Source organism: Miniopterus natalensis, chromosome X (assembly GCF_054644295.1).
Source record: "Miniopterus natalensis isolate mMinNat1 chromosome X, mMinNat1.hap1, whole genome shotgun sequence".
NCBI classification, from domain to species: domain Eukaryota; kingdom Metazoa; phylum Chordata; class Mammalia; order Chiroptera; family Miniopteridae; genus Miniopterus; species Miniopterus natalensis.
In genome coordinates, this window is record NC_142103.1 from 84371304 (window position 1) to 84390117 (window position 18814).

The 18814-nt window shown below is 34.5% G+C and overlaps 1 protein-coding gene across 1 annotated transcript in view; it reads right to left on the reverse strand.

The window, feature by feature from the left end:
• The window catches only part of CFAP47 (cilia and flagella associated protein 47), a 354566-nt gene that overhangs the window by 33656 nt on the left and 302096 nt on the right, over window positions 1-18814 (reverse strand). Inside the window, exon 58 of the mRNA XM_016216827.2 lies at window positions 17075-17170. Coding sequence (XP_016072313.2) covers window positions 17075-17170 — 96 coding nt within the window. The remainder of the gene's footprint in view (window positions 1-17074; window positions 17171-18814) is intronic.

Consider the following 18814-nt stretch of genomic DNA (forward strand, 5'->3'; position numbering starts at 1 on the left):
CATGAGACAGCAACTATCTCTCATAAGGAAAAAAGTGGCTTTTCTAAATGCTAATGCTACAACTCTGCTTATATAGCTCTGATTATCAGCAATCACAAATGATGCATATTTTATCTTTTAAAAAAAGACATTCCTTATATCAAACATAGTGTCTATCTTTAGCCTTTTAACTATTCTCTCATGTTGTAATATGACATAATCCCCATCCAATACAAAAATATTTGAGGTAATTATGAACATACAGTTGTAAAAAAATGAAAGCAAGATCCCATGTAGCCTTTACCTCGTTATGTCCCATGATAACATCCTATAAGACTAATACGATCCAAAACCAGAATATTGATATTGATACAGTCAAAATACAGAAAGTTTCATCACAACAAGCATCCCTCTGGTTGACCTTTTATATACATCCCCACCCACCCCCACTACTCCATCCCTGAATCATTACAACTTCTAATCTATTCTCCATTTCTATAATTTTATCACACAAAGAATGTTAAATAAGTGGAATCATACAGTATATAGACTTTTGCAGTTAACTTTTTCACTTAGCATAATTCTCTAGACATTCAACCACATTGTACTTATTAAAAATGAATTCAGCGGTTAAGCATCAACCTAGGATCTAGGAGATGACAGTTCGATTCCTGTTCAGGGCACATGCCCAGGTTGTGGGCTCCATCCCTGGTAGGGGCGTGCAGGAAGCAGCTGATCAATGACTCTCTCATCATTGATGTTTCTATCTCTCTCTCCCTTCCTCTCTCTGAAATCAATAAAGACATATTTTTTTAAATGAATTCAGTAAAATAACAGGATACAAAATTAGCATTCAGAAATTGGTTGCATTTTTATACACCACTAACGAACTATCAGAAAGAGAAATTAAGAAAACAATCCCATTTACAACTGCATCAAAAAGAATAAAATACCTAGGAATAAATTTAACCAAGGAGGTAAAAGACATGTACTTGGAAAACTACAAGGCACTGAAGAAAGAAATTAAAGAAGATACAAATTAATGGAAGGCTATCCTATGCTCATGGATAGGAAGAATTAACATTGTTAAACTATCCATACTACCCAAAGCAATATAAAAATTCAATGCAATCCCAATAAAAATACCAATGACATTTTCACAGAACCAGAACAAATCTAAAATTTATATGGAACCAGAAAAGACAATGACTAGATAAAGAAATCTTGAGAAAAAAGAATAAAGTTGAAGATATCATGCTACCTAATATCAAACTATACTATAAGGCTATAGTAAGCAAAACAGCATGGTACTAGCATAAAAACAGATATATAGATTAATGGAACAGAATAGAAAGCTCAGAAATAACACATACCTATATGGTCAACTAATCTATGACAAAGGAGGCAAGAATATACAATGGGGTAAAGACAGCCTCTTCAATAAGTCGTGTTGGGAAAACTGGAGATACATGCAAAAAAGCGAAACTAGACCTCTTTCTTAGACCATATACAAGAATAAACTCAAAATGGATATAGACTTCAATGTAAGACCCCCAAACCATAAAATTCCTAGAAGAAAACATAGGCAGTAAACTTTTTGGCATCATTCTTATCAATGTCGTTTTAAATATGTCTTGTTGGGTAAGAAAAACAAAAAGAATAAACAAATGAGACTACATCAAACTAAAGAGTTTTTTGCATAGCAAAGAAAACCATCAACAAAAGGAAAAGACACCCTACTGAATAATAGAAGATATTCACTAATGATACATCTGATAAGGGGTTAATATCCAAAATATATAAAGAACTCATACAACTCAACACTAAAAAACAAACAATCCAATTAAAAAATGGGAAGAGGACATGAATAGACATTTCTCCACAGAGGACATACAGATGGATCAAGATGTTTTAACTGATGACAATAACTCACATATCTTTAAAAAAAAGGAGGCTACATGGAAAAGGACCAGAGTTGGTCATGGGCTGAGGGAATGGGCAAGAGCCTTTACTGTGGTTTTCATCAGGAAGAGTGAGTAGGGTAGGGTAAGAAGGCTAAGCAGGTTTAGGTTTGGCTAGTTTGAATAATTTCAATGAACTTTGGGGTATAGGGATTCCTGACCCTGGGATGATAAGGGAAGGAGAACATTGGCCTAGAATGTAAAAGCCTAATAGAAGAGGTGTTGGAGGTATGGGCTTTGGATTGGTTAGTCTGAACATGAAAGTAAATTACATTTGCCCCGCCGGGCATGGCTCAGAACTTGAGCATCAACCTAGGATCCAGGAGATCGCAGTTCAATTCCTGGTTGGGACATATGCCCGAGCTGCAGGCTCGCGATCCCCAGTAGGGGGCGTGCAGGAGGCAGCCCATCAATGACTCTCTCTCATCATTGATGTTTCTATCCCTCTCTCCCCCATCCCTTCCTCTCTCTGAAATCAATACAGACATATTTAAAAAAAAGAAGAAAGTCAATTACATTTGAGTAATTTATTATCTTTGGAAATTAGCTAACTCGGTGAGAGGATTTTCATCACTGCTGGCAAGGCCCCAGATATGTATCATTTCTCTATATGATTATCTTAAGACTTTCCTATTATCTATCTATCTATCTATCTATCTATCTATCTATCTATCTATCTATCTACCTATCATCTATCTATCATCTATCATCTATCATCTATCTATAGATATGCAGATATAATGATATATATAGATATAAAGACTATATCAGACAGTGTTATAATTTTTGCCTCACTCAGCAAATATGACTTAGGAAACTCAAAAATATGTAGGGCAGTATATTATATTATATTATATTATATTATATTATATTATATTATATTATATTATATTATATTATATGAATATTTGTTTTAGCCATTCTAATGTTCTTCACTTTCTGAAGTTTTAATCCTCCTTCTGTTATATTTCCTATCTACTTAGACAACATTCTTTAGCCATTCTTTAAGGGCTGCTTTGCTTATAACAAATTGTTTGCCTGTTCTCTCATCTGAGTATGTCTATATTTTCTCTTTACACATGAAAGATACATTCTCAGGATACCAAATTTACAGTTTACTCTTCTTTCAGTACTTGACCAATACGTACCACTTCCTCCTGGCCTCCATGGTTCCAGATGAGAAATCTCATTATTTTAATCAATGTGTCCCTCTAGCATTGTTTCTCTCTAGCTTGCTTTCAAGATTTGTTTCTTTGTCCTTAGTTTTCAGATGTTTAACTATGATGTGTCTTGCAATGGAATTCTTTTGCCTTTAAAATATTTGGAGTTTACTCAGCCTCTTGAATGTCGAGGCAAATTTAAATCTCTTTGTCAACTTTTCAAATATTATATCTTTGAATAATGCTTTAGTCCCACACTCTCCTTTCCTTCTGGGTTTCTGATGACATGACTGTTATTTCTTTTATTATTTTCCTACAGGTTCCTGGAACTCTGTCCTTTTTTCCCCCCTTTTTAAAGTTTATGTTCTCTTTGTTGTTCAGATTGTGTAAATTATATTGATCTCTCCTCACATTTGCTGATTCTATTCTCCATCATCTCCATTCCCTTCTTGATCCCATCCAGCAAGATATTTATTTAACTTATTATGTTTTATCAGTTCTATTATTTCCAGTTGGCTCTTTATTTAACTTACTTTTTTTTTCAGATTCTCTACTTTTTCATTTGTTTCATGAGAATTCTAAATCCTTTGTTGAAGTAGAATGTGGGGTATTGATTTGCATTGTCTCATTGCAGAAGGGTGGGGTAAAAGTTTCGTTCCCTGATGGGCCCAAGAGAAGAGGCCAAAAGGAGAGATCGGAGGAAGCAGAGTGACAATTAGCTCCATCTCTCACCACTTCATTCTTCCTTATTGGTGCTAGGTATGGTTGGAAGCTCAGTTCAATAATGGTCCTGATGCACATGTAGAGAGAAGGTAAGAAGAATGGCAACTCCCCTCCTTCCCATTGCTACTGTTGTAACTAGATAGTTAATATTAATAATAGGAAAGGAGCAAAAGGGAGGCCAGACATTATAACCATGCCCATCTGGGTAGCTTCACCAGGAAGCTGCAATTTTATACTCTCCAGAGAACCACCCATACATTCCCTGAAGATCATGGGGGGAAAGGGTCAACATAGGGGAAACAAGCACGTGTGCAATAAAGTAGGGGTGCCATAGGGAAGGTGCCTGTCAGTCTAACCTGAAACAAAGATAATTGGCTAAAGGTGGTGGAGCCACTGCAAAGACTAGAAATCTTAGAAGGTTAAAATCCCTAGACAAAGGAATTCCCCCTCTCTATTGTTCCTCTGGTTTTGCTCCTGTTTCCTTCCACTTGCTTGTGCTCCCTCCATAGCCATGTGGCCCTAAGAAGCCACATGGCCCATTGCCATGTGGACCCCATAGGCAATGGACTGCAGCTGAGAACACAAACTAAGCTAGCCTGATGCTGGACTAGACTGTGCACATATGAAACAAAAACTCTCGACAGTGGCTTTAATCTTAGCTCTTTTGAAGACACAGCTGGACTTCTTCCTTGGAGGGATAAAAGGAAATGGGACCTTGGAAACAGGGTCCACACAAATAAATATCATTAATTCTCCCATTCGAGTCTTAGAAAATTCCTTTTCTTGTGACACTGCAATAAGCCCACTTCCACCAGCAACCGATGGGGACACCGAGAGTTTCCCACCAATAGATAACAATATCACTTCATTCTATCTTGTTGATGCTTGACAGAGGTATAGACTGTTATCCCCACTGACTCTAGGGGCTGGGATAGAGTAGGAGTGTCTACTCACCCTGCATTATATCCTACTGAATCTTGCTAACACCAAGAATGGGAAGAAAAGTGAACTGCTTACTAACCCAACTTGCACCAATTTGCTCCATCTCAGCAGGTGCAGTTAGAGGTGACTAGACCCTCCAGGCACCATCTTTTTAAGTCTCATTATTGCTGGGTGGGGATGGATTCTCAGCTTGTGACAATTTGTTGACACTACTTTGGTGGGGTATTTGTAGCTCTGCCTGATTCTGCCAGGAAAGAAATAGAAGATAAATTTCCCTCTCAGCCTCATCAACACTATTCTGGCAGGGGAACCGGAGGATTGATACTTCAGCTGGGGGAATGACAGATTAGTTTACTGCTCGGCCCCATCAACACCAAAGAGAGAATAGGGGAAGGAAATCAGAGTATACTGTTTGTGAGACATAAGGATGGGGTGGGGTCAGGTAGAAAATTAACTATCAGTTCTGCCTGACTGAACTTATGGGGGTGGAGGACATGTGGTTATTGTGTTGATGTTTGGCTAAAGTATGGTGGGAAGCTATAGGACTATGCTATCTTGGCAAAACAAGAGATAAATAAAAGTATTTTAAACATATTTTGTCAAATATGACTTATTTCTAATATTTATACACAATCCAACATAGATCTTCTTTCCATTTATATATTATGGTTCTTAGTTCTATAATTTCTTTTGAGATGACAGAAAATGTTACAAAACACTAAAATGTAAAAATCAAGGAATATAAATAAATTAATTAGGATACTTAATGCCACTATCAACAACATTAAAGTGATGAGGATTTTTCTAATTGTAGGGAACCAGTGTTTTCTTAGGGAAGAGTCGGGTTTCAGGAAGGTACAAAAAACATTTAGATAACTTGATTTAGGGGATAGAGGGCTTTTTCCTTGTGACAGATCATACATTCTAGAAGATGGTATGATAAGGTCTTAGGATTTGGAAAGGGGTGAGAGTTGTAGTAAAAGAAAAAAAAAAAAAGTGGAAATACACTGCCCTTGGGGATATGAATGCTGAGAATGAGGCAAAACCCAGAAGAACTGGTGTTCATATGGTAACAGATAAAAAGAGGGATAAATGTATAATTGTGCACCTTCACATGGAAGAGAGATAGATGGTGGTGATAAGATCTCACTCTCACCATTTTTGGGGATGAGGTCTTGGAGGTGGGAAAGAATAAATAGCTTAGCAAAAATACGTTACACATGCCCAGCTGGCGTGGCTCAGTGATTGAATGCTCACCCATGAATCAGGAGATTGAGGTTCAACTCCTGGTCAGGGCACATGCCCGGGTTTCGGGCTTGATCCCCAGTGGGGGGTGTGCAGGAGGCTGCAGGTCAATGATTCACTCTCGTCATTTACGTTTCTATCTCTGTCTCCCTCTCCCTTCCTCTCTCTGAAATCAATAAAAACATATTTAAAAAAATACATTACACATGATGGATTTGCGAATGGCTTGAAAACAATCCACCAATTATTCAACACTAACTACCCAAACATATGCATATACTTTGCTATGGATGAGTTTAGCATTCTCAACACTCAGACCTCACAAATAACAAACTAAGGTCAAACTTGGGGGGTCTGCTGATGTAGACTCAGGAATTGAGTGCTTGTCTGTAAGAGAAGTGCCTCACCATCTACTTTTTTCTTCCTATTGGTTTTTCTGCCTGAGGGAAGTAGTGATAAAGATCTCAGCATCATTTACATGTGATTATAAGATGAATAGCACTTAATGGTGGCTTCCTCTGCTCTAATCAAGGGGTCGGGTTCCACAGCAAGCCCAGTTGCCATAGGAAAGGAAATGTGTTACAGCTATCAGAACTCAGGAAGAACAGAAATGGCAAAAGGCAGTGAGTGGCTTTGCTTAGTCGAAACACAGACATCCTACAGTGGATGTTTTCATAGAACGCATTCATCGCATCCATTTTATGAGGTAACTGAAAAAATTTACATCTAATCCTTCAATAAGATTTAATTATGACTTGCCCATAGAGCTTCTGACAGGAGAGAATTTAGTTGTGTGCTTATTTCCTACTCATGGAGAGCATGCAATTTGTATCTGTTTCATCTTACTCTTAGACTTAAATATGCAAAAGGATGTCAGCTAAAAGAAGAAAAAAACAAGACAATTTTAATTCAGGTGTAATTGAATTTTTGACATCACATAAAGAGAGATTTGATTACATTTGACAGATCCATATTGATTTTTATTTTAAATTCTTCTCAGCTAACATACTTCGGTATTTCTGGAATTTTTTGCTTTAAATTAAATAAAGGTTTGAAGTGATAGGAAATTTTAATTAACCTCGCTGACTGAATATAATATTTACCTTGGAATTGGAGTCTGATATTTTTTTCAACCAAAAATGAACATAATGAGAAATTTAATATTTGTGTAGCATAAAACAGAAATTTTGTTTTTTAAAATGTACCAAACAGGTCATGAAGCACAGCTTAGAACCTATATTCACTTATCAGAGTTTAAGAATTAAAACAAAAATGTGAAAACTACAAAACTGCATTTTCTCAAAAGTGACCCAAATGTTCTAAGGCTGTCACCACCTTTACTCTCTCCAAACTTTCTTTACAGTGTCCATCCCTTTCACGCTCCTGCAGAGAAGCTAATGTATTCTGTTCTTCCATACCAGTGGTTTCTGCGCCAGTGACCTTCAATATAATTCAGATATGATTTCTTCTATATCTTACGCATGTAGATAAATGCTCAGTTTTAAGCATGTTTTATTGTTTTCCCCAAAATAGGCACTTGATACTTGAGCCCAACATAATAAAAATATTATCAGTGATAAAAATGTAAGGAGTATATTCCATTTTACAAAACAAAATTTCACTATCCAACTCACATCTTGTTTGATTCCAAAACTCGTAGAAAAGTATATAATTTGCCTTTCATTTTACTATCTGAGAACTTTTATTCTAATATTTTCTTTCTTCTGTCTCTTTTACTACCTAAGAAAAAGTGTTTTGTTTTTTTTTGGAAAGAAAATTTTTTAAACTAAACACAGAAATTAGAATAATTTTTCTAAAAGCTAACAAACCTATATAGACTCATTTTTATTAATGTCATTAACCCGATCATAAAATGACAGTCTTTGAGTTCTGACTTAATGGCCCTCATGTGTAACTTCTCAGTGACTGTAGGAACATATTCTAAGAAGTGTTTTGGAGATGGCCCCTCAGCAACGACTTGGATGCATCATCTAATGAGGAGTTCCTATTTCCTAAGGCACTCAGTTTCCCCATGAAACAAAATTAGAGAGTTCTTCCTTGTTTTAGTCCCTAGTTCTGCCGCCTAGAGCTCCCAGTCTCTGGTTGAACTTCTGCTCTGAGCAGCAACATAGAAAATTAAACTCTGTCTTCCACACTTGGAGAAAATTTCCATGCTCAGTATAATTTATTCCCCCAAACATTAGACACAGTTCTTTATCCTTATCAATGTCTTGCTAGTTATTTAGACTTCCAAGGATTTAAGATTTTGACTGTCGTGTGTTGGCTAGGCCCTTCAATAGTTCATCCCAAACCAGTAAGGGCAGCTACATGTTATAATTTAACTATGATAAATGATTTCCTGGATCTCCAAATAATGTCCTTGAATTCCTACCTCCATGGACTGCTTGCCCATTGGGCCATCACCATTTCTGCCTAAATTATAATCTTATCCTTAATGTAAGATTTTCTAAATTTTCAATTTCACTTTTTCCTAACAACTGTCACTATGTATAATTTCTGCAGCACCAGTGTAAATTCAATCAACAAGTCTAGTTGGAAGTTTTGGTTACAAGTAGAACTGTCTAGTCATTTAACAGGTATATACTAACCACTTCCTGAGATGTAACAAAAGACCCTTCATCAGTCAATATCCATGCAAAGAAGTACTCTATTTTCCAGTATGTTTAATTGACCCAAATTATCCAAGTATGATCTAATTAGTGCAAAGTAGTTTGGAGCAATTACCAACATTCTTACACGGGAGAAAAGAAATTTTACTATTATGGCTCAAATCTACTTTAGATTTTTAGATAATTTTATTACAAATCTGTTATCAGAAGGAAGTCAGTCAAAATAAAAATGTGCTCCCAAAGCTGCGCACCACCATATTTCAATTTATGCTGTTTTGAACTCACATGCTAGACATGCCATTATTTCCCTAATCCTTTGTCTTGAAAACCTCAGTCAAACATTACAGAATGCTGAGATTAACTATGCACCCGGCATCTAGTATATTAGCTTTCTCTTCCCATTTTTTTTTGTGATACATACATTTTCTAAACATTCTATGGTTTTACACAAGACAAGTGGCATGGGCTCAGGTAAGACTCTATCGGCAATCATTATTGCCACCTCTGTGGTTCATCCGTTCATTGACACTGTCCCTTCAGTAAGAACTTTTCTAGTTATCTTCAAAACTGCACCTTACACCACGACTTTTCTTACTCTCTTCCCTTGCTAGTTTTCTCTCCCCATCCTATTTGATTACTGTCTGTCTCTTGCCATGAGCATGTAAATCCCAGCAGGGCAGAGATGTTTGTCTGTTTGGCTCCCTGCTACATCTACAGAACTGAGAACAGGATCTCAGCATGTAGTTCTCAATGCATATTAGTACATGAATGAATGGAGCAAGGAACTGCTCTAGTTGCTGGGGATACTGTATGAAATGAGACAGAAACTATCCTTTGTGTCAAAGATCTCAAGTTCTAGTGGGGAAATAATAAGAAAGAAATTAATAGGTAAGTATATAATAGGTTTTAAGTTAATTATTTAGGGAGAGAGAATTAGTGAAGACTGTTTTCAGGGAAACTGCTCTAAAGAAGTGACATCTTAGGGAGGCTGAAAGGATTTAGAGGAAGTTAAAGAAGCAGCTGGAATACGAGTGTTCCAAGCAGAAGGGTGAGCAATGTAAAGGCTCAAATAGGAATTGGCTCAGAATATTGATGCAGCAGCTCAGTGAAGTGGGGGGGGGGGGGGGGGGGGAGGTTAGAGAAGGTGAGGTCAGAAAGAAAAGCATGGACCAGATCATGTGGGGCCTTTCTTGATCTCCCCTCCCCAAGTTGAACTGGAAAACATAGGGAAGTTTTAAATAGCACAGTGATAATAGCCCAATTTCTGTTTTACAAAAGATCCTTCTGTCTTCTGTGTGGGGATTAGACTAAAGGGTGCAAGGCTGAAATCAAGGGAGCTCTTGCAGTAGTTCAAGTGGTATAGACAAGGGTGAAAGTGGTGGAAGTGGTAAAACATGGTCAGAAATAGAATATATATTTTATGGCTTTGCTATCAGTATTTACTGATGGGTTGGAAATCTGCAATAAGAAAAAAAATGAATCAAATATGATTCCTAGTTTTTCAGCAAGATAAACTAGATAAATAATAGTGCCATCAACTGAGATGGAGAAATCTTTGAGGAGTAAGTTAGCATAAGGGTGAGGGGACAAGTATGTCAAGAGTAATATTTAGTAAGAGATTCCTACTAGATAGCCATGTGGAGAAGAAAGTTTGGGGTTAGAGATATAAATTAGAGGTCATGGTGTGTAGATGGCATGCACGGCCTCCAAGAAATAACCAAGAAGATAATACAACTGGAGAAGAGGCAAGACTGAAGGCTAAATTAAGCCAACATCTAGAGTTTTGATAGCAGATAAGAGGCAAAGTAGAAAACTCAGAAGGAATGAGCAGTGACATAGGAGGAAAACCAAAGCCAAGTGAATATAACAGTTCAAGGAGAGAAAAGTCAACTGTGTGAGATACTACTGAGAACTGAAGTAAAATAAGGACATAGCATTGACCTGCAGATACTGCAACATGCAAGTCATGATTTTCTTGACAAAAGCAATTTCAGTTGAGTTGTCAAGATTCAATCTTCACTGAAGTGAGTACGACAATTGAGAATAAAAGCAAAGAAATAGAGACAGTGAATACAGACAACTCTTCCTAGGGAAACATGGTTATTGCCTAGAAAGCTATTAAGTTCTGAAATACATATTCTTTGAGTATGTAATTTCTATTGATTGTAGCAAGGATTCCAAAATTAAAATGACATTAATATTAATAATGAAAGCAGCAGCAACAACAATTAAAGCAATATTACTATCCTGTAAGTTTGCATATACCTCTACATGTAGAAAATGCTTTGAGATAGTTTTGTCTTCACATTTATTATCTGGATTAATGGTGAATTAGAATATCATCTTAGTGAATCATCATTGGCATAACTCATATTACTTAAAAATACACTTTCTCATTTTGAGGGTTATGCATAATAATTTATATAAAATACAGCAACATAAAAATAAAGAAAATTGTATGATTTTAGGCTGCAGAATTTTGGCTTTATTCATGGGCAATAATATAACCAAGTTGTAACTGTGGAAGCCTCTCTTGAGAATTTATGAAATAATTTTCTGAAAACAAGCATTTAAGTTGATTGATATGTGTTACCATTTAAATATTATAGATAAGTAACATAAGTAGAAGAGAAATTAAATGACTTATCGAAAGGCACATGAAAAACAGTAAGAATTATTCTTTTAAGATGAAATAATATAGTCACTGAGAGAATTTTGTTCTTTCCAAATATCCTGTGATAATGATGAGCTATTTTTTAAACAACATCAAAATTAATAATTTATATCCCTGCTTTTTGATGTGTTATATGGAGAACAGAGAAAGGGACTAGCCTTATCAGATATTAACACACATTATAAAAACATCACGATTTATAAAAAGTAAGGTACTGGCTAGTTATAGACAAATTAATTAATGAAACAACATATAGCATGACCATAACTATATCATGAAGTATGTATGTGTGTACATATTAATTATTTACATGCCCACCAAATAACATATTAATATTGAATATATTAAACAGTTAATATATTCAATTATGCATCACTGTATTATATGTTAATATATTTCCTTATAAATGATTATCAATGTGCATTAATCATAACAATTAATATGTAATACAGCATTTGTATATTAATTATATTAATGATGTTTCCATTCAGTGGGGAAGAGCTGGTTTACTACACAAATGATACAATCACAACTTGCTATCTAGCTAAAGGGGGAAAAAATGGAAAATTTTACACTCCAAATAAAAAGAGATAAATTCCAGATGAATTGTATATTTAAATATTTTTTAAACTCTAAAAGTCTTGGAAAAAACTTTATTAGTGTGTTTTCACAATGTTTAAAGGAAAAAACCTTTCTAACCAAGTCAGGATATAAAAGACAGGGCTATTGTACCATAAAATTGCAACAACAACAAAAAAATGGGAAAAATTCTTTACTCAAATACAATAAATAATAGATAAGAAGAAATATCTCTCAGGGAGACATTAAAAGTGTTTTTAATCCAGTATTAATCTAGATAATAAATGTGAAGCCAAAATTATGTCTCAAAGCATTTTCTACATGTAGAGGGATATATAAATTTATAGAATAACTTTAGTTGTTGTTGCTACTGCTTTCATTATTAATATTACTGTCATTCTAATTTTGGAATCCTTGTTACAGTCTATAGACATTACATACTCAAAGAATATGTATTTTAGGATTTAAGTTCAAAGGCAATAACCATGTCTTCCTAAAAAGAGTTGGATAATATGAAAAAGTTGTAAAAATTAATGGTAGATGTAATAACAATGTAATATCATTTAAAATGGGGAAAAGTTATGAAAATACATTTTACAGAAATTTAAATGCAGACAGCAATGTTATGCCTGCAAGTTCTGCTTCCTGGAAGTCAAAGGATGTATTGAAGAGCTTCATGTTGACAACAGACATTCATTCTCAAAGAAGAAAGGGGGATGACACCTAACATTTCGCTCTATCTATATTTAAAGCTAAAATAGAAAACTGAAAAATTTTAAAGTTACGTGAAAATGACACTAACTAAAATTATATGTTTAGTTTTAATTATATGTATAAAATTATGTGGAAAAATATAGACCTGATGTTTTAAAGAAAAAAATTAAGTAAAGTGAAATAGGGCAACATGGTCAAATGTATCCTCTCTCTCTACTTTTCTGCCAGGAATCTTTATCTAACCAGAAAGGATTCCCTGGTATTGTAAGTACTCCCATGACAACAATCTAAATTAAGGCTCTAAATCTTTTCTTTTAGATTAAAGATACAATTTAATTAGCCCTTACAGAAATTATTAACATTGCATAAAATGTTTTGAATAGTGTGCTAATTGTTTGCCATTATATTATGGAATATCAAGAGTACTAAAGTGATATAATAGTTATTATATATTAATACTTTTAAATATATTAATCTTTCTCATGAAAATGATTAAAGGTTTTCTCTTCTTCAGCAAAGAAAACTGTTATAGTTTTAAGGAAAGCCTTTATGTTATCTAGGAAGCAATGAGAAAATATAATAGTGAGCTGTCACATTTAAAATCATAAATTAAAAAAATTAAGTATAAATAATCATAAAAATAGCTTGTATTATGACAGCAAACTGCATATTTTTGGTCTCTTTTAAAGCACAAAAAGAATGAAATATATTGTCAATACTATCACTATTTTTGAAAGGTGCTCTAAAATGTTTTTGAGCAGAATTTGATCATTAGAACACATGTAAAAAGTATTAAAAATAAGATTTGAACATTTCTGAAGACACAAAGTTGATGAACTAATGCAAATACATAAAATTAATACTGATAAAGTTTCAGTTATCACAGAAAGGTCATTTATTCCTACATGAACAGCTATCATTTAAATGATAAATTTAAAGTAATCCTAATAAATATTCTATCAGGGTTTTTCCGGAGGCAGTCAAATTGAGTACAAGGTTCAGATGGATAAATAAAGAGGGGAGCATAGCTAATAAAACTCTGAACAGGGAAAGTAATGCGAGAAAGGCATCCTCGACACATTAAAGCGCAGTAAAAGCCTCTCTAATGAAAACGGTGTGATTCTGGTCTTTAAGACAGACTCAGAGGAATAGTAGAGATACCCCAGGAAGAACCCAAGCACACATGGCAGTGTAGTCTGTTACAATGCTGACGTGTCAAATCCGTGGGCATAAGATGGGCCTTAAAATAAATCTTGAAGACAGCCGGCCACTTGGATAAATGGAGGGGGGTACCATGTTCTTAGACTGAAAGACTCAGTCACTCGATATTTCTAACATGCTAGTTGCCCCCATATCAGTGTATAGCTTCAATACAGTTGAAACAAAAGTCCTAGCAGGGGTATGCGTGTGTGTCTGTGTGTCTGTGTCTGTCTGGAAATCAACTAGTTGATTCGAATACTCTTATGAAAGTGCAAAAGATCTACAATAACTAAGAAAATCTTAAAGAACAGGAACATTTTGAAAGATTCATGTTACCACATCCAGGCATGCCATAGAGCTGTAATAGTGAACACAGTATATTAGTGTAAAGACAGAAGAACAGACAACTGGAACTGAAGAGGGAGTCCGAAAACAGGCTCATAAACATACTGTCACTGAATTTGGGAGAAAAGTGAAGGACAGGATGCCTTTTCTATAAAAGGTGCTAGGACAATCTGGTATTCATAAGGGGTAAAATGGACCTTGACTCCTGCATGTCACATTTAAAATTACTGAAGTGTGTATCAGGAAAAGGAAACAATAATGCTTCTAGTAAAAAGAGGAATATATCTTCATGACTTTATGCCCCAAAGCTATCGAGATGCTCGCCAGGACACAGCACCTAGATACTGGCTCTTTATGAGAACTGCCTTCAGCTGAAGAGGGTCACCTGACCAAGGGCCAAGTCCTTTCTAGGGCAAACTGCACTTAATGATGGATTGATGACTGCGGGGGGGGGGGGGGGGGCTATAAAATCCTGGTTTCCTCAACCCAAATTGGGGCAACTCTGAAGAGCTATCCTAACTTCAGTGCTTGCCACACTGTAGCTGAAACCTTCACCTACCTTCTCCCTCTGTTGTCTTGCCTTCCCCCAGGGGGGAGACCACCAGAGCATTCCTCCCTAATCAACTTCCTGCACACCGACCTCCTTCCCAGAGATGGCTTCCCAGGAAAACTGTTTTGCAACAGAGGCACTTAAAATACTTCTTAGTGAAACTTGAACAGATGTTTTAAATATTTATTTCATTATTGATTGACTGATGTTTTACAGCTGTCTTCTGTTTATGACAGTATTGAGTAGTTGGGTAAGAGCCCAAGCCCTTCATTCAAACCCAAGCTCCAGCATATGCTGGGGGGGTGACCTTGGACCTACCTCCTGCATGTCTTAGTGTCAGTATGCTCATCTCTAACGTGCGGGTGTTATTAGAATCTCTCTCATACGGTTGCCAGGACTAAATCAATTACTATTTATAAGGTGCTTAAATAGTCCCTGGCAAAGAGTACATTGCTATTGCTCATGGCAAGTGACACTGTTTTCCATTACAATACTATTAAGTAAGTTATCATTTAGGTGACACAAAGGTGTGCCAAAATTTGTGAGGGTGGAATATGAATGAATAACTGAAATTTGGTGATATATTTAAAATGAAAATGTTGAATAAAATAGAGTATATAAAGGATTAGGGATATGAAAAGGAAAAACACGGTTGGATTACTTTAAAAATGTAGATATATCTACAAAGTTGGATACTTTAAAATGTAGATATAAATGTAAATACAGAAATAGATATCTATTGTTCTATAAGAACTCTATTTCAAAGAAACTGGTATTCACCAAGGTAACAAGACTAATCAATAAGTAATTGATGAAAATTAAAATCATTTGTCTAGTAATTATTTCACCTAGAAAACAAATGGATTTCAGGAGCAAAATAACTGTTACTTATTTTTTTATTCATTTTGCAGAAATATATTCCCTGGCATATACTGGTAATGTGCTAGGTCTTGTTTCTTACAAAACAAAAAAAATCAAGAATCCATCTTTGTGTTTATCTATTTTCACCAGTACAAATAATACTAATACCCCATACTTATATATAATAATAGGGTTTAGAAATTTATTCACATACACAATTGCATTTGTTCTTCAAAAAAACATCCTATTAGGTAAAACTGACTTTCATTCTTTATAATGTCCAAAATGTGGTTTAGAGAGTACAGAAAATAGCTCAAACTAACACAGTTTCAGTAGAAACCAGTCAAAACCAGAACACAGATTCCCAGACTAAGAAGTCTAAGACCTGATCCCTGTGTCCTGGCTGCCTTCCTAAGGTCCTAGTCTAATTTTATACATATGTAGACTTGTAAAGCAGCACCTTGTTCTCTAGTGCTACAGTGTGATTATATCATAATGGGGGGACCGCTTAGGTGGCTATCATTTAAATCAAAAACTATTTAAATATTAGTGACGTTGAACACAATTTCAATCATTCTTTGGCCATTTGTACTTCCTCTTTTTTGAACTACTGTTTATACTCCTTTTAATGTATTGAAAAGAAATACAAAATAAAGACTTTGAAGTCATACACAAGAGGTTCAGCTTTGCCATTCAGCAACTGTTTTGATTTAATTGTAAGTTAATGTTTCTGAACTGCAACCTCCTTGATTCAATGATAATAATAATAACACCTACACCACGGAGTTGTGAATTAATGAGATTTAGGATACTGATAGAAATCACTACAGTAAATATAAAAGAAAGTCATGAACCCATTTGTATTGGGATGTTAGTAGTGGTTACTGATTTCAGTTAGTAGTTCTGCATTAATTATGTTAAGATAATTCCTATTTTATCATATTTACATAACTATTATTAGATTTTTTTGTAATTTAAAAAACCATTATTTTAAAACATTATTTTAAACACATTCATATTTTTGGGGCTTTTGATTTTTAAACAACTTAATTATTTCTTATGCTTTAGATTTTTTGCCTATTCATCAATACGCAGATGGGATGATATTAATATAAGTAAAACGATGTATACCCTATGATAATTTTTCAAGGAATCATTAGCTTTGCAAAGATGCAATTATTTTTCATAAGTATGAGTATTTAGTACACTAGTTGTTTTTAATTTTCCAAAATCATCTTTGCTTCACACACTTATGTATTACATGGTATGACATTCAACTATTTTGCAAGTTGTACTTAGGTGGTTGGAAAGAAAAATTGTGAAGATATAATGAACATGCATAAAGATTACACCATCCATGTTTTTCTATCAACTTACTAAAATTCGTGTCAAATTTTTTAATTTGTATATTTAATTTTTATCAAATATTTATTCAGACAACAGACATATTTCCTCTTCTCTAAAATGTGATAGCATATAGAACGACAGAATATAAGGCAGAAATCCTGTACCTTGTGTGTGTTCCAAACCAAGCTCGAAGGCAGAAGTCTCAATGAGGAAGCTATCACACTGAATGCCAAGGGTGAGATTCTTGGGCATTTCCCGATCTAATAAAAATATAAAGAGGTATTACACTTCAGTGTGACATTTAAGAGAAAAAAATATCAGCGAAGACTGAAACAAAATCAAAACTCTCCTCTAATGGGAAATTTCTCAGATGATTATTTTTCAAAATACATTTTAAGATGAGATTAAAATGGTACTTTTGAAGAACATATCTAACATTATATATGGTTATCCCTATAATATTTTAAACACATCGTAAAATCTACTCATAAATCCTTGGAATTTTAATTTAAACTACTCAAATAACAGATATTACTGAGACCCTGTTTGAGCCAACAATCTAAATTTGGATTGTAGTAATTAATATTTACAAATGCATAGATATACATTTATGAAACATTAACAATAATTTAAACCAATAAATACAAAATCAGTCAATTATCCAAAACATGCTTACTGGCTACACAACAGGTAATTGCTTTTAGTGCTACCATGTATAAAAGATAAAAATCTCTGTTAGCACAGGCATTTATAACTTTAAGTATATTGAATTAGATATCAACAGACACTGTCCTTGGAAAGAAATGGGAGTGTATAATGTTACAACCACTATGAAGGAGATTTTGTAAAATACAGTAAAATAGTATATATATTTACCATTTTGCCTATCAATACTACTTGTGGAAATACACCTTAAATAAATAGCTCAAGTATAAAACAATATGCATTTGGGCATTATTTATATAGCACATTATTAGAAATAATGGAAAGGTCCATGTACTGAAGACTACTTGTATATAAACAATAGTGCAGCAAAAAATCGAGGTACTAAAAAGTCATGAAAATCAATGACAAAGGTGTCCATTAACTATTTTACTGGGATTCCAGACATATTATTAGGTAAAGTTAACAAGGTGCAAAAGAAATTATGTAGTATTCTACCTTTGCATGAGATACATGAAACAGGACTGTGTGTGCATATGCATTTATTCATATATTCCAATTTCTGCAAAACCAACACTATAAATAAATCAGAATCAAATGAACACGATCATCCATACAGCTGGTTGGGAATGTGGTGGGTGGTATAGGTATGGGAATGGGATTTGTTTAAATAGAACTTTTTATATAGCTTTGAGTTTTGAACAATGCATGTTCACAAATTCAAAAATTAAATTAAATTTTAAGTTTGAAAAAGGAAACCTTAAATTTTAATTTTAATTAAAACATAGGAAATCCATCTTTGTATAAATTGACAACTAAACTACATAGAATAAAGAATTAATTAACGAATATTTTGACCATAGTTCCTGACTGTTCTACTGTAGTACAATATATTCTAGGAGGAAAAAGTAACTGCAAAGATAGCTTTAACTTTAGTAGCTTGCAGTTTCTTTTTCTCTCTTTTTTTAGTAATTGTGAGAATATAGTAATTTTGAAAATATTAGGGGTGTATGGCTATGATAGAGCAAATGAGTACTGAATTGATGTTTTGGGAACCAGACTTTTCATGTGGGAGAAGGGTGAGGTGAGCTGAGGAAAAACCCTGTGGTATGGAATATGAATGGGAGGCATCAGTATGAAATAATAATGTTTAATAATTATATTTCTTTGCTCTGTCCACTGCACAGGGCATCCCAGCAGCAATGAGCACATCTAGTGCCTATATTATGGATACTAAATAC